At 45.0% G+C, this 16,369-nt stretch overlaps 1 protein-coding gene across 4 annotated transcripts in view; it reads left to right on the top strand.

Moving 5' to 3' along the window:
• Nucleotides 1-16,369, top strand: part of ATP7B (ATPase copper transporting beta) — a 76,986-nt gene that overhangs the window by 48,754 nt on the left and 11,863 nt on the right. For all 4 annotated transcript variants that reach the window (XR_014018793.1, XM_081266344.1, XM_081266346.1 and 1 more), the window contains 8 exons: nucleotides 1,769-1,930; nucleotides 4,432-4,508; nucleotides 6,042-6,216; nucleotides 8,003-8,236; nucleotides 8,924-9,015; nucleotides 12,873-13,000; nucleotides 13,111-13,265; nucleotides 13,452-13,586. Coding sequence is in view for 3 of the 4 variants with exons in the window: in XM_081266344.1 (XP_081122470.1) it covers nucleotides 1,769-1,930; nucleotides 4,432-4,508; nucleotides 6,042-6,216; nucleotides 8,003-8,236; nucleotides 8,924-9,015; nucleotides 12,873-13,000; nucleotides 13,111-13,265; nucleotides 13,452-13,586 (1,158 nt within the window). In the remaining variant the exon portion in view is untranslated. The remainder of the gene's footprint in view (nucleotides 1-1,768; nucleotides 1,931-4,431; nucleotides 4,509-6,041; nucleotides 6,217-8,002; nucleotides 8,237-8,923; nucleotides 9,016-12,872; nucleotides 13,001-13,110; nucleotides 13,266-13,451; nucleotides 13,587-16,369) is intronic.

Consider the following 16,369-nt stretch of genomic DNA (forward strand, 5'->3'; position numbering starts at 1 on the left):
CTGGGCTATGCCCACATCAGCCCTGTCACAGGGGAGGGTCCCTCCTGCAAACTGGCAGTTCCACATGTGATCATCTCAACCCACTCAGACTACTATGTGGAAAATCTAAACAAAGATTATTATTGGAAATGGTGAAGACTTTCTTTGAAACAGTGGTTTTTTGGCAGTGTTCTTTTTTAAAACAGTGTGGTGGTAAAAGTTCTATTAGTATCGCATGATCACAGACATTTTCTGTGAACTTCTAAATATTTAGTTAGTGTTTGAGGAAACAGTGACCACTCACATCAGAAGAGTAAATTGTCTAATTTGCCTCATTCGTATTCCAGGAATGGCATGCCTCCCTTCAGACTCCATTTTTATCATGTCAGGATGCACCTTGTGGTATGGTAGAAATGCAGGAGGTTTGGGTGTGAATTCTGGCCCTGTTGCCTCAGGGACATGTATTAACTTAGAGAACCACCTCATTATGCAGACAAGGGTGGCTTGGAGCAGACCCTGGAGCCAGTCCATCTGGCTCCAGATGAGGAGCTCCATCTCTGCTCCTCACTGGTTGTGTGCCTCTAGGCAACTTATTAAACCTATTGGTGCTACGGCTTTGACGCCTACTTCCCAGGGCTGGTGAAAGCTGTACAGTGCCTGAGACAGTACACAAACGTTACACAAGAGTACATACATATTGCTTATTACTATTGCAAATATAAAGGAGAGCTTAGAAGGATCATTGAAATAGTTGGGTTCTGTTAGCACAGCCACTTGCCAGCAGGTAAGCTCTAGTTTTTCTGATGGTCCTCCCTCTCTGGTCTTGTTGGGTCCCAGGCCAAGTTGAATGTGTCTGGATTACAGATGAGCTTGCCTCTCTTCCCTAATTCCAGGTGGGACGCTTGTCTCTTTGATATTTATTCTGGGATGACTGATGCAAATTTCAGAGTGCAGTTCTGGTCACATTATCCTGATGACTCCCCAATGGCTTTGCGTCCAGTAATGGCTTAGCCACCCTTTCAGCTGGGTGCCCGAGAGCCTTCATGCTGTGGACCCAACCAGTACTGCAGACCATCCCCCTCTTCCTCTCATTCCCGCACCAGCCACGTCAGCTGTTGGTGGGTGCCTGAACACTGCACTGTCCTGCCTTTTTCACTCCTCCTAATGTTACCCTTACCATCACCTGTTCAAAACCCGGTCCATACTTTGAACACTTCGGATTCCATCTCCTCCACTGGTCACTTCCTAAGTCTCTTCCTTCTTGATAATGAGGCGTTGCCATCAGACCCCTTATCACCAGCAGAGCATTGGAGCTGGGAGGGTATAGCAGAGGCTGCAGGGCAGGCACTGGTGACATATGCATAAGTCTTTCAGGAATCCAGAAGGTTTGGCAGAAGTATGTCACCTTACTCTTGAGAGGCGGTTCTTGTCCCCATCTTGTTGGTGAGAAATCTGAGGTAGAGCAGAGGGTGGCTTCAAAAGCACATGCTTGTCAGAGCCAGAAGTTGAACTTCCGTCTGTTGCCATCTGCCTAATGATCGCTGTGTCCTGTGCCTGAGCTGGGGAAGAAGCAGTGCTTATACCCTGGAGCCACTGAGGAAGGTTAAGGGCGAGCATCTCCTACAGGGGTTTGGAGGTGGGCATCCAGAGTCTCAAGAAGGTGCTGTGGATGGGAAGGCTGGCAGGGCAGGTGTGACACTCAAGGGCCCCATCCTATGATGGCACGTCACCCGGCGGAATTTCCTGAGTGGCTCCTGGGCCTGTGGGAGTTTCTTCTCCTGTCTTGCAGGTCACAGGGATGACCTGCGCTTCCTGTGTTCACAACATAGAGTCCAGGCTCACCAGGACAAATGGCATCACCTATGCCTCAGTGGCCCTCGCCACCAGCAAAGCCCATGTGAAGTTTGACCCTGAAATTATCGGTCCGCGGGATATTGTCAAAATCATTGAGGTAATTCATTCAATTCATTTTTTTTTTAAGAAACAGTAATATGTAGTCATTGAAGAAAAATGAGAAAGTATAGATAAGCAGAATGAAAATCACTAAAATCCATCAGCTTTTTCTGTGGAAATATGGTCAATCATTTTAAATTAATCTGGGAAGGTAAGTAACTATCAAATAATCTGAGGGAGAATATCAGTGAATTGGTAAGAAAGAGATGAGGGGGAGAAAATACATTATTGTTTCAGATAGTCCTGGAGATCAGTGAGTATTGCCATGATAAATGTGGTATATAGGGTTAAATTGTTTAATTGCAGGGTTTTTTGTTGTTGTTGTTGTTTTAGTTCCAGGAATTTAACCCAGGGGCGCTCAACCACTGAGCCACATCCCTAGCCCTTTTTTAATATTTTATTTAGAGACATGGTCTCACTGAGTTGCTGAGGCTGATGTTGAACTTGTGATCCTCCAGCCTCAGGAGCCAATGGGTAATTGCAGTTTTAAAATATTATTTATGTCTGTGCCAGTTATCTTTATACAAAGGAATGTTGGCATTGGACAGAATTATACCACATTTTGTCCCTCTGCTGGACCTGCCCTAAGAGTTTGCTCATTTTTGCTCTGGAAAATCAGAATTCTCACGCCTGTTCTATCTCCCTCAGTTTGTCCACAGACCAACTGTTTCCTCTTTGTGGGCTGTGTTATACCCTAGACTGAGAATCAGTGGTGATAGGAGTGGGTTAAGCTAATCAAAATGAACAAAATTTAACTTTGTAACAGCTGGTAAGGATAAATTAAATCTAGCAAGAACGATTACTAATGAAATTGCTTGTGAAATGAAATAATCTCATAGCATGTTTAATGCTGTCATCCTTAGTTTTTATTTTTTTATTTTATTTTTTTTTTTGGCTACTAGGGGTTGAATTTAGGAACACTCAACCACTGAGCCCCAGCCCCAGCTCTATTTTGTATTTTATTTGGAGACACGGTCTCACCAAGTTGCTTAGCACCTCACTGTTGCTGAGGCTGGCTTTCAACTGGAGATCCTCCCGCCTCAGCCACTGAGCCCCTGGGATTACAGTTGTGCGCCACCACGCCCAGCTCATCCTTCATCTTTGATTCATTGTGTACATGTGTTTATAGAGAGGTGCTTTCTGTCATATGGCCAGCAGAGCCTTGTGACCTGGCAGTGCTGCTGCTGTTGCTGCTGAGGTTCAGGAGGCCTCACCCATGGAGGCCGCCTGCATGGCTGCTTCATGAAATGAGGAAGGATCCTCAGAGAAGTTAAGGACTTTGCTCACTAGTACCCAGCTCACAGGTGGTGGATAGCATTCAAACCCAGATCTCTCAGTTCCAAGCTCAGCAGCCTTTCTATTTCTACTACGCCATGGATCTTAAGGAACGTGGCATTGGTGATGCTGAGGAGTCAGACTGATGGGGTAGATGGGCAGGAGAATCCTAGGTGGTGCCTTTGAATTCATCTCTGTCTGATTTTTAGTGCCCTTGTCTGCCTCTCCCCAGCCTGTGGGCATCATCCTCTCTGTCCTTATTTGAGGAATAGTAGAATATTAGATTATTGCCTGGTCTCCATGCTTGTATCTCTGGAGCACTTTTTCACAATATAATTAGACCGATATTGGTAATAAAAACATTGGTCTTAGAACATCTAAGAGTTTTAGTATTTGTGTACAAGTCACAGCACAGTTCTGGGCCCCACTCTATATTGTGCTGACTGACAAGACATTTCTTTTTTTTTTTTTTTAATTTTTTTAAAAATTTTTTTTAGTTGTTGATAGTCCTTTATTTTTTATTTACTTATATGCGCTGCTGAGTATCGAACCCAGTACCTCACACATGCCAGGCAAGAGTGCTACTGCTGAGCCCTAGCCTCAGCCCCACAAGACATTTCTTGACAGCTTTCCCTGGGTGTCCTCATAAGGAGGGTCAGAGACAAAACAGTCAGGTCCAGTGGTGGCAGAAGTGCTTGAGCACAGCCTCTGTGGGGCCCAGCAGAAGCCGTGCTTCCAGATGCTGAGGGGGAGCCGAGTTCCCTGTGGAGGAGGAGCCTGGCCCGGAGGCCTAGAGACCCAAGCTCTGGATTCAGCTCTTCAGAGTAGTGCCATGACTTTGGGCAAAGTGCTTAACCCCTCTGACCTTCGATGTCCCCATGTGTGGAGTGAGGGTGCTAGACCCCATAAGGTATTTGGGGTTGCCTGGCAAGGTTAGCTTCCCAGAGCCTGCTCCCTTTGCCGACAGCAGGGACAGGGATCACCGTTTGACACCATCTCCTTACAGATGGTGTGGTCGCTCAGTGTAAGCTGGTGCTGAACCTCTGAACAGGATCTGTTGGCCAATTTGGGTAAAGAGGTTGTGAGAGGAAAACCCACTGATCTTCTGAGGCACTTTTTAGATTTGCTTTATAATTTCCAGGGCTGTAAAGTGCTTTCTGCCAATGCATGTTTTAACAAGTACCTTCCCCCCTTGTTCCCTGCCCCTCTCTTTTTAATAACAAGGAACTCGGCTATCATGCCTCCCTGTCCCAGAGAAAGCCCAACGCTCATCACTTGGACCACAAGATGGAAATAAAGCAGTAGGTAGAATATGAAAGCTAAACTGTAGCTCTTGGTTATGTGTCTTCCCCTCCCCGCTGACTGTGGCTCATACTGTGCAAATGTCTCCGTGGCTTGTTGGTGTCCCTGCTGTCCTTGCTTCCCTGGGTGACTTCTACCTGGGTCCGTTGCCTTTACCCTGTGACATTAGCCCTCTGAAGCACTGCTGTCTGTGGAAGTTTCCGCGATGGTGGCAGCATCCTGTGTGTGCACTGATAGTGGCCAGTATCCCATGTGGCTAGTGAGCACTTGAAATACAGCTGGCTTGACTGTGGGACCGAATTTTTTAAAATTTAATTTAAAATTAATTTAAATTAATTTTGATAGCCACCTAGCAGATTGGATAATGCTTTAATTGGGATTGAGGGCCAGGTTTTTCTTTTACAGTATTTTCAGACTTGGTTGGCAGAGGTTCTAGAACTAGGATCTGGGGACAGACATCATGGCCAAGTAGAAAGAAAATAGAGAAGCAGGAGACCTAAAAGAGTCATTTATTGTTTCAGATGGCCACTCCTTTATTATTTCATCAAACTTAAAGGCTACAACTGTATGCAGGGCACTGTGACCAGTGCTGGGGATGGTTAATAGACCGTGGACCCTGCCTCAGAGGGGTTCCTGGTCTGGCAGGCAAAGAATGAGTGAGCTTTGACAGCAGTGGTTTAGGTGGACTCTGGGAAGGTCTGGGAAAGCTCCAAGCAGGGGACCCATGAGCTGAAGCTTAGGGAATGAGTGGAGCTATGCTAGGCCGAAGGAGTCTGTGGGGCAAGGGGTCCTCTAGGGGCCAGCAGGGAGGCATGTGGTTTGGTCCTATTGGCATCCCTGGGGCAGTGAGGCATCTGGAAAGCAAGCAGACTTGGACTCTCCAGGGCCTTGGGCAGCAGCTGAGTGCACAGGACTTGGGTCTCACAGGCTGGTGGTTTGCAGGCCCTGCTTAAGGTGCCTTGATGTAGAAGTGCCTTAAATTAAGGTTCCAGCCTGCTTGGTTGGAATTTTCACTTATGTCACAAATAACAAGAAACTACAGCTGTCATTTGTGACTCCCAATTTCAGACTTTTGCATTCAAGACAGCCTTACTGTTCTCAGTGACTTTATTTTAAATAGTTGTTTAAAAGTTGCATATGTAAGCAAGCTTATATAATACACTGCTTTTGCCTAGGGGTCCCCCCCCCCGCTCCTTCTTTGGGAATTTATATAAGATTGCATTTTTAAAAAAGATTTATAGCTAGCCATAGATGGAGGACCTTAGCCTCTTTGGGGCTAAATTCTCAGTTTCTGGGCCTCAGTTGCTGCACCTATAAATTAGCGGTCCTTTATTGGTTATATGAAGGCAAGAATGGGCTTAAACATCTCCCAGAAGTCCTTGCAGCAATATTTAGGCCTTTAGATTGACCTTGGTGCTCTGTCCCAGCCATGAGACAAAGGCACATCTTAAACCAAGTCCTCAGGTGGGACCAGCCCATCATCCAAGTGATAAATGTTGTCTAATGTGTCTGTGTTGCTGTGTGGCTTCCAGGTGGAAGAAGTCTTTCCTATGCAGCCTGGTGTTTGGCATCCCGGTCATGGGTATAATGATCTACATGTTAATCCCCAGCAAGGACTCCCAAGAAGTGATGGTCCTGGACCACAATATCATTCCAGGGCTGTCCATCCTAAACCTCATCTTCTTCATCTTGTGTACCTTTGTTCAGGTGCGTATAAGAAAGCCAAGCAAACCTCTGCTCCCCATGACTGTGTGTGCCCCAGGGATGCTCTGCCTACTTAGGCTCTACACAACCCTTTAGCTTGGTTTCAGTGTGTCTCATATGATCCCACACTCCCATTAACAGTCTGTGTCTGTATTATGTGAACATGTACATACACATACACATAGGTGTGTGTTTTCTCCACACAGATAAGATACAAAAAGGTGCACGCCCAACTTCTAGTAATGCACCAGGGGACAGGATTGGGCAGGAGGTGGGGCCTGGGAGTCTCTCCATGACCCAGCCATCTGTGGGATAATCTAAAGGTCTAAACAACACTGCAAGGAGATTTGGGAGATGTTTAGGCCTTCACACAACTGTATATGACCTCCAGTTTGTAGGTGCAGCAACTGAGGCCCAGAAGCTGAGAACATAGCCCCAAAGCTGCACTATTAGGCTTGCCTGCCCTGCTTCCAGTCGGTTACTGCTTTTATTTCCATCTTATGACTAGCCAGGAGGGGCAGGGCTTTTTGATGTGGAGAACAATGTGAGTGGCTCAGTTTCAGTGTAAGTTTCATATTGATTGCAGGTGATTGAAACCTCCTTAGAACAGCAGTCTCCTCTATAGCAAGATTGGTGACCCCATGTATCCCGATTGGTTTGCTTCCTCTTTAGCTTAATTTACCTGTGTCATTAGAAGCAGCAGCTAGAAGCCCCCAGAGCTCATGACCCTCTTGAACATTCTATCATGCAAAGTAAAGATGTGTTTCTTATCTATGAGCAAATTGTAATTCAACAGAAGCTGGCTTCATGGAACATCCACTTATGGTGGTGATCCATTTTTTGGTGGGAAGTGTATGCTCTACGCACATATTTTGGAGTATAAAACTGAACTCCTAAGTTAATATTGGAATGTTTAGGACTATTTACAGGCATTTGTAGGCTGAATTTACTTTTTAATAGTTTCTTTTTAATAGCAATGTAAGGGGGATAGTAGGGGATAAGAAAGGTAGCAGAATACAACAATTACTAATAGGGCATTATGTAAAATTGTGGATGTGTAACTGACGTGATTCTGCAATCTGCATTTGGGGTAAAATTGGGGGTTCATAACCCACTTCAATCTAATGTATGAAATATGATATGTCAAGAGCTTTGTAATGTTGTGAACAACCAATAAAAAAAATAATAGCAATGTAACTTAAACTTATTGTAGTCAACACGGGCCATGTTGAGGTATCAGAAGCAAAGGGGAAGATACTACTTCACCATTAGGATCATTAGGAGTATCATTAGGAGTTGGCATGTACCTTCCCAGATATCATCTGTGTAGAGAAAACACGTATTTGGGTGTCTGTGTGTGTGTGTGTGTGTGTGTACATGTTCACATAACACAGACACAGGCTTATAACAGAGATGGGATCATATGTGATACTCTCTTGTGTACTGGCTTTTCACTTACCCATGTTTCCCAGACATCTTCTACGCCAGTGGTTTGCAGATATACCACTTTCTCTCTAGAGATTGCTTAGCTCCGTCCACAGGATCAATGAGCCATTTTTACCATTCTCCTGTGGATGGACATTTATAAAGGTTGCACACACTTTGATCATCCATTTCTGTAGCCTGAATCAAAAAGTGTATTTCAAAAATGTCAGTCACTGAGGACGAGGGATGTCAGGTTTGTGCACGCACCACCTCGCATATTTGCCATCCTGAGGGGCTCCAGGTTCCAGCTGCGCAGGGAGCTCTTTGCTGGCTGTCAGCAGCCTTTGCTCTCCTTGTCTTCCAGTTCCTCGGTGGGTGGTACTTCTACGTCCAGGCCTACAAATCTCTGCGACACAAGTCAGCCAACATGGACGTGCTCATCGTACTGGCCACGAGCATCGCCTATGCCTACTCCATCGTCATCCTGGTGGTCGCAATTGCTGAGAAGGCTGAGAAGAGCCCTGTGACCTTCTTTGACACGCCCCCCATGCTCTTTGTGTTCATTGCCCTAGGGCGGTGGCTGGAACACGTGGCAAAGGTAGATATATGTAGCTTCTGGTTAAGGAAAGAATTAGTCCTTCAGTAACACAGATCTGTATCCATCTGAATGCAGGGTGAGAATTGCTAATTATACACAGGAAAAGGTTGAAATCTGAAACCACCATATAATTAGGTGCTGCGGTCACTAATCTCCAAATTGGTTGCTACTTCTGAAATCCCAGCTAATCTGGTTAATTATTAAAACCTTTGTTTGGGCATATTGTGTAATGGAAAGAACACTGAACTTCAGGTCAGGGCCCACGTGGTCTCTCAGCGCCCGAGTAGACAGTTTATTAGTTAGAAATCCATACTTCCACTCTGAGGTCTTGTCATTTTTAACATCTTGCTTTGAACCTAGCAGTGTAATGGCCCCCATAAAAAAGTGGGGCTCAGTTCATGTAAGAAATTAGTTGGAACTGAAAAGAAAACGGCCGCAGGGCTGACTGATATCGTTTTGAACCTGAAATGGAGTTCCTAGAACTACAGTCGTAGCATAAGTGTTGCGCACTCAGTGGGGTGAAGACGTGTGGCTGCTTGAGCACTGCCCATCCCCCCTGGCCTGTGCGTGGTGTGCCCACGTTAGGGGAGCCCCTTTCTGTGACTGCCTAGCGCACCAGCTTGTGAATGTCAGTCTGGGTTTGGGCAGTTAACATAGCTCTCATTTTACACTCTGGTTATTTCCTAGAGCAAAACCTCAGAAGCTCTTGCCAAACTCATGTCTCTCCAAGCCACAGAAGCCACAGTGGTGACCCTGGGCGAGGATAACTTAATCATCAGGTGAGTCAGGTTCACCAGTAGAGCTCTTGATCCGTTTATGTCACCTGTATATTACACAGCCATCACCCATCGTGTGGTGGCCCTGCACAAGACCCTGGAGGGTGGGTAGGGACACTCTCAACCCATTATGTGAACAAGGCATTGAAGTAAAGAACCAGCAAGAGTTGGAGGTGGTGTTTGTGTCTTCGGTGGCAAAGGAGAGGCATAGACTATTTGTATTCCAGAAATTAGAAGAGGAAGGTTAAAGGTTGACAGGGATACTTCACAGACAACATGGAATATGAACTCTGTCTTCCTTGCAAGATCTGGAGGATTGAGATAAGCAGTGAGAGAAAGACTTCATCTTGCCAAAGAATGATATGGGAGTGGTATCTATCTTCCTTGTAAGGTTGCCTGATGTTAAAAATAATTGTCATCGTTGCTGGAAACTTCTATAAAATTTATTGTTTGCTATACACTATTCTAACCTCTTTATATTTAACCTAGCCCCATCCCTTGAGGAATAAAAGCAAACTTTATGATGAAGGGACTGTTATTACTCTTATTTTATAGATGAGAAACTGAGGTTCATAGAGGCTACACAGCTGGCCCAGGATTACACAGGAATTAAGTGGTAAGGATTAGGACATAATCTAGGCTGTTCATAACATTTCCACATTTCAACTCTTAGAGCACTTAATAATATGGAAATGTTTACAAATTAAGGCATTTATTTATTTAGGTACCAGGGATTGAACCCAGGGGCGCTTAACCACTGAGCCACATCCCTAGCCCGTTTTTTATATTTTATTTGGAGACAAGGTCTTGCTAAGTTGCTTTGGACTTCACTAAGTTGCTGAGGCCAGCTTTGAACTCATGTTCCTCCTGCCTCAGCCTCCCGAGCTGTTGGGATTATAGGCGTGCGCCACCACGCCCAGCACAAATTAAGGCTTCTGTCTCCTTGGTTGGCCTCTTTTATATATTCTGGGCAGTGGTTGTTCTAGGCCTTCTTCACATTGCTGGGGCCCCTCCCTTCCCTTTAGCTTGTGATCTCACTTCTGATTGCTGAAGACACAGGCATTCCACAGACAGCCTGGCAGTTCCCTGCCTTTCACCCTGCAAACTGGCCTTCGCCATGGTACCCCATCTTAGTGGACAGACAGGGGACTCTCCTTCAGTCTCAGCTTAGGAGCTTCTTCCTGCCACTTTTCTTTGTGGTCTCTGGTATCTCCATCTTTGCTGATTCTTTCCATCTGGGATGACTCACTCCGGAGTCTTCCTTGTTAAGACAGACAAGCTCTGCACCCCTCTCCCCACTATGCACTTCTCACACATCCTCCTGTTGCCAAGGCCAGTGGCCACAGCTGTGTCCTGTGATGACTGACCACTGGGGACTCAGACAGGGCCTCTGCTGCTTGGCAGGCTTTTTGGGCTGGTGCAGAGCAGCCCTTGGTGAGCCTTTGGGGTGGAAGAGCTGATGAGAGAGGCATTGTGGGGTGCAGGCTGACTGAAGCCCAGCAGTGCCAGTTTTGTTCTGGATACTAGCTTTTGGGGAAATGGGGGGTGGGGTTGCTTGGGATCAAACCCCAGGCCTTGTACACCCTAAGCTTACACTCAACCATGCCCCCAGCCCCGGATGCTGGCTTTTAATTATGCATCATAATTATAATAATAACAGCTGAGATTTGGTTCCATACTATATACCAGATATGCTGTTCAGCACTAATTAGCTAATTAACACAAATTAATCCCCGTGACCCTCCTGTGAGGTAGGTACAGTCATTATCCCTGTTTTCACAAGGGAGAATCTAAAGCTCAACGAAGTGAAGTAAGTTGCCCAGAGTCCACCGGCAGGCACATGGCAGAGCTGGGATCAGGCCCCTGGAGGCACAGGCCCCTGGCTACCACGCCACCCTGTCCCCCAGTTGAGGGGATTCTGTGGGATAAGCATTTGGTACTGCTGGGCTCCCACACGCTTGGCCACCTTGGTGGCTCTATGGTCTCACACACTTTGGTGTCTTTCTTTTCTCTTATAAATTAATGGCGTGAGACTTTCTGAGGAGTAAAGTGTTTGGTGTGTGAACAAAGCCGGCCACAGCTCCATTTCTTGGGACTCACCTTGCCACCACCCAGCCTCTAGCCTCTTCTTGCAGTCTGAAGTGCTGCTGACGGCCCGGCCCCCACTGTAGCAGCTCCAATGATCTGAACGTCTTTGCCAGGAGGTGCGAGCCAGCTGAGATGCCGAAGGAGTATGGGCTGTACTTGCCATAACTCAGTTCTTTTCTAAAGATGGTGATCCTGTGGGCCTGACTACTGCCATCACACTGGGGTGGTACCAGTTTTTAAGCTGGGAGTCAGAAGATCAGAGTTCATTCTGACTTTGCCCAGAATGGGCTACGTGCTATTAACACTGCTATTGCACAGTTCTGGGGAGGCCATGCCCATCCGCCCTCCTCACAGGTTGCTGCAGGCCCATGGTTGCACCCTAGTCTCCCAGGGCCATAGCTCCTCCCTCTGCCACTTGGATTGCAACAGTCCAGGCCTCTCCTGAGGAGCTGACCGTGCTGTAACATGACGCATGGTGGGTGCCAGGTATTACAGTCCCCTCTGCCTCCTGCAGGGGCCTCCCACCTCTGGGACCCTGCTTAGAAGAATGGGTCCTTGGTGCCTCCTGAAGACTACTGGAGTTTCTTTTTGGTTGGCTCCTTTCAACAAGGCTTGGGCCTCTCCTTCCCTCCATCCCTGTGGCAGCTATGCCTGCCCTTCCTCTCTACCCCAGGTCTGTGTGATGGGGCATTTACACGTATGACTCTCTGGATCTTCCCTTGCTGCCCTGCTGCTGCTCAGTCTCCTTTCTGGACCTTCTTCACTGTCTTTGACATCTTAACTGCGTTACAGATGGTCACTGGGAAAGATCACCTCCCCAAACCCCAGCCGTGTGGACCCCAGGACCCAGCTGCTGGGTGCAGCTTTCCCCTGCACAGCTCACAAGGGCTCAAGCCCAGCCTACCATCCTTCCCTCCCCTCCAGATGCTTCCTTTCCTCTGGGGCCACCACACAGTTCCAGGGCAGAGTCTGGCTGCCTCTGTGGCCCCTTTCCTTCCTTCATCTGCACATCTGGCCTCTTGGTTCTTGCTCCTCCATCTTCAGGACTATCATTCCTGGCCCCGCCATGGCCAGCACACTTGTCCAGGCAACCACAGGCTCTTCCCCCAAAGTGTTACAGCAGTCCCCTCATTAGCCACCTGCTTCTAGCTTTGCCTTCTTCAAAATATTTTTCCACATTCAAACCAGTGAGCTTTCTGAAGGCACAAGTCTGGTTGTATCGCTCCATGGTGGGAAGTCTTTTAGTGATTCCCCATGTCTTAGGGTGAAATCTGTGTTGCTCAGTGTGACAGCGACACCTGCTGCTCTTGAGCGCAGCCCCATCTGTTGCTCAGTATGAAGCAAGGGTAGTCATCCCTGGCTCCCTGTGGGGAACTGGTTCCAGGATCCCCTCAGATGCCAAAATCTGCCCATGTTCAAGCCCCTTCCTAAGTCAGTGGAGTTATATTTGCATATTATGTGTTCTCTTTTATACTTTAAGTCCTCTCTAGACTACTCATGATCCTAATTCAGAGCGTAAATACTACGTAAATAATTGTTATACTGTATTGTTTGGGGAATAATGACAAGAAAAAAGTCTGTACATATTCACAAAGTTTTATTTCCCCTGAATATTTTTGATAAGAAGTTGGTTGAATCTGTGGGTACAGAACCCTGAGATGCAGCGGGCCAGCTGTATAAACTGACTGGTCCAGTGGTTGGTCTCACATCTGACCTGGTGATAGACCAAGAAGGTGTGTGACTGTGTATGACCTGAGTGGCATCTGTTGCAGAGAGGAGCAAGTGCCCATGGAGCTGGTGCAGCGGGGTGATATCATCAAGGTTGTCCCCGGGGGAAAATTCCCAGTGGATGGGAAGGTCCTGGAAGGCAATACCATGGCTGACGAGTCCCTCATCACAGGTTAGGTGGCATGTCTCACGTTCCCTCGGGCGGGCATCACAGTGTTTGCTAGGCCACATGACATGGAATGGGGCTGAGGGAGTGATGGTTATTTCTTCTCCCACCTCTAGGAGAAGCCATGCCTGTCACTAAGAAACCTGGGAGCATTGTGATCGCCGGGTCTATCAATGCACATGGCTCTGTGCTCATTAAAGCCACCCATGTGGGCAACGACACCACTTTAGCTCAAATTGTAAAATTGGTGGAAGAGGCTCAGATGTCAAAGGTAACGAAGAAATTTAACACATGGCATAACGTTAGCTCGAGAGGCCCATAGAATCAGTAAATTGAGAGGTGACTCATGAGTAAACACAGGCCAAGAGGAGCTGGGGGTCTTAGTCCTTACCGTGCTCATGGTGTCTTGTGCCTTCCTAGGCTGCAGTTTCCCATGGTCTCCATGTTCTTTTCACAGGCTCCCATTCAGCAACTGGCTGACCGATTTAGTGGATATTTTGTCCCATTTATCATCATCATTTCAACCTTGACGTTGGTGGTATGGATTATAATCGGTTTTATCGATTTTGGTGTTGTTCAGAAATACTTTCCTGTAAGTTGAATGCTTTGGGCAGTATGGGTTGTTGCGTTTTAAACAGTCACTGCCATTATTCCTAATCTTTCATGTCTTAGATTCACTGGGCTTTAATCATTTATTTATTTGCTTCCTTCACTTATTGACAGCAAAATCTAAATCAGGGTAGGAAAAAGTCAGCCAATGTACTGCTGTAGGTTTTTATTACAGAGGCTGTTTGCTTTCCACTCACAGATAGCACTTGGTTATGCTGCTTAAAGCATTACAGTATGCAGAATTGTTCAATTCTTAGTTTTGAGGTGTTAAGTCTTAAGATAGGTCACTTTGTGATTTTGATGGCATGATAATAGCATTGAATAGATATCAAGAAAAATACATTTTTTGCCATCTACATCCATCAGTCTCCCACTTTTTCAAGCAATGATATTTTCCTGTATTATTGAAAGGTTTTATATACCATCATGAGCAGAGGGTTTTAATAACAAATATTTATTTAACTTTGTATGTGAGGCAATAGAATGAGCATTTTTAGTTTTAAAAATGTGGGTGAAAAAGCTGCCTTAGGAAATATTGTTTTATTGAACTTAAAAAAAGCAATATGAAAAATGCTATCCATTCCTCAAAACCCTTATCTGCTTGAGAAACAAAACTATGTATATCAGTGATTTTTCAGGGACATTTGGTAGTATCTGGACACATTTTTTGTTTTCGTGAATGAGGTAGATACCACTTGGAGGTGGATGCTACTTACATCTGTGCACAAACCCAGAATGCTACTCAATATTGTGTAAGACTGAGGACAGGCTCCTGCTACATATATATATGTATGTGTGTGTGTGTGTGTGTGTGTGTGTGTGTGTGTGTGTGTATATATCGTGACCCATAGAGCAGTATTGGCTAACTGCCCAGTAGGTGGAACAATGCTTTACCTTATCTCATACCTAACCAATCCAAAGCTTATTTTACCTTAGAGATGAAGAGTAAGAAACTAAAAATATGGAATACATTTGTTGTCTTTTTAAAACTTTCTGCCCATAATTGAAGGTATATCAGATATTCTTAGGGTACATGTCATTTACTAAAATGTCATTTTCCCCCTCAAATTCCCTATCTTAAATTTGAAAAAGTCCAAGTTAAACACTTTCTGACATCTAAGGAGACCTCAGTGATTTTAAAAGTAACCTGTGGATGTATTTCTAGAATTTGGCAGTGGATGCTTACACACCTGATTGCCAAAAACTTCTGCTTTTTTTTTTCGGGGGGGGGGGGAAATAGCTCATTGGCATGTGGCCATAGGAAGACTCAGTCTTAAACAAGTTGGAATATGTGGCTTTCTGCTGTTCCATGCTTTTCTATCTTACTTTGGCTTTTTTGTTTTTTTGTTTTTTTTTTTTTTATCTGCAAAATCAGGGAGGATGCTGGCAAATGAGGTACTGCATGTTCCTTTAAAATTCTCTCATCACTCTGCCGCACAAACATCACTATAGGGAAGGGCTCATGCAAATCCTCAGAAGTCTACCCATGTCACCAGAATGCCAAGTGTTACTTTGACAAGAATTACTGGGTTTACAAAAAAAAAAAAAAATCACATCATGTGTCATGTATAGTAGTGCATGCTTGTAATTCCAGCAACGTGGGAGGCTGAGGCAGGAGGCAAGTTCAAGGCCAGACTGGGCAATCTAGCAAGACCCCCAGCAACTTAGACCCTGTCTCAAAATACAAAATAGAATGGGCTGGGGATTTAGCTCAGTAGTTAAACACCCCTGGATTCAATCCCCAGGAAAGAAAGAAAGAAAGAAAGAAAGAAAGAAAGAAAGAAATTGCATTATCTTTATCTCTTTAAAAATCACATCATAACTTAGTGCGAATCTTTACCTAAATACAACCATTGCTATAAAAATTAAATGCCCCTCATAATTACCTTATTTTAGAATCCTATCTTTTAAAATCAAAGAATAAAGAATAAATGGAAGGTAAAGAGATTGTGGTCTGTATCCTTGATGTAGAAAATGTGTTTTTTCACTGTAATTAAGTGAATGTATTAACTCTTTGTTATACTCCATAGCTACCAGGCATTTTGAAAAAATAAATCAAGATAATTCAAGATCTCAGGGTATAAACGATAATGGCAGTTTGTATCAACACATCTGTAAAATAGACCCATATTTATTTGTTTGGGGTTTACAAAGAAACCACTAGATGAGACATCCCCAATCGCATTTAGAGTCAAGAAATCCCATTTGGCTCCACATTCCATACCTCTAGGTGACTGTTTTTTGCCCTTGGGTGAACATTTTTCCAGTATTATTGAAAAAGGCTATGCCCACTATAGGCAGGAATTTTTCCATGAATAAAACTGCAGCACTTGTTTTTTTTTGTACTTGCTTTTAAAATTCTGCTGTTACTGGTATCTTTCCATGTCAGTAGATGTAGGTATTTATCATCATTCCAACAATTGCCTGGTACCCCATTATGCCCACAATCTAATCAGCTAATCTCCTATTCATTGTTTCCAGGCTTTTTTTTTTTCCATTACAAAAACAAAACCAGGCACAGTGATAAATATACTTGTATCTTTTCCCATTTGTATGATTATCCTCTTAGAATCCATTCTTTGGAGACCAATCATTTTTAAAGTTTTCATAGTAATAATGATAAAAATTATAATGATGTAAGAGTCATAACTTCTTACATGCCTCTCCTGTGCCCATTATTGTATTATGTGTATGTATGCATTGTGTTTATATGTACACTGCCTTATTCAGTCCTTAAAACAACCTGTGAGCTGAATAGGATCTTCT

This window comes from Spermophilus citellus (assembly GCF_964194105.1).
Source record: "Spermophilus citellus genome assembly, chromosome: 1".
NCBI classification, from domain to species: Eukaryota; Metazoa; Chordata; class Mammalia; order Rodentia; family Sciuridae; genus Spermophilus; species Spermophilus citellus.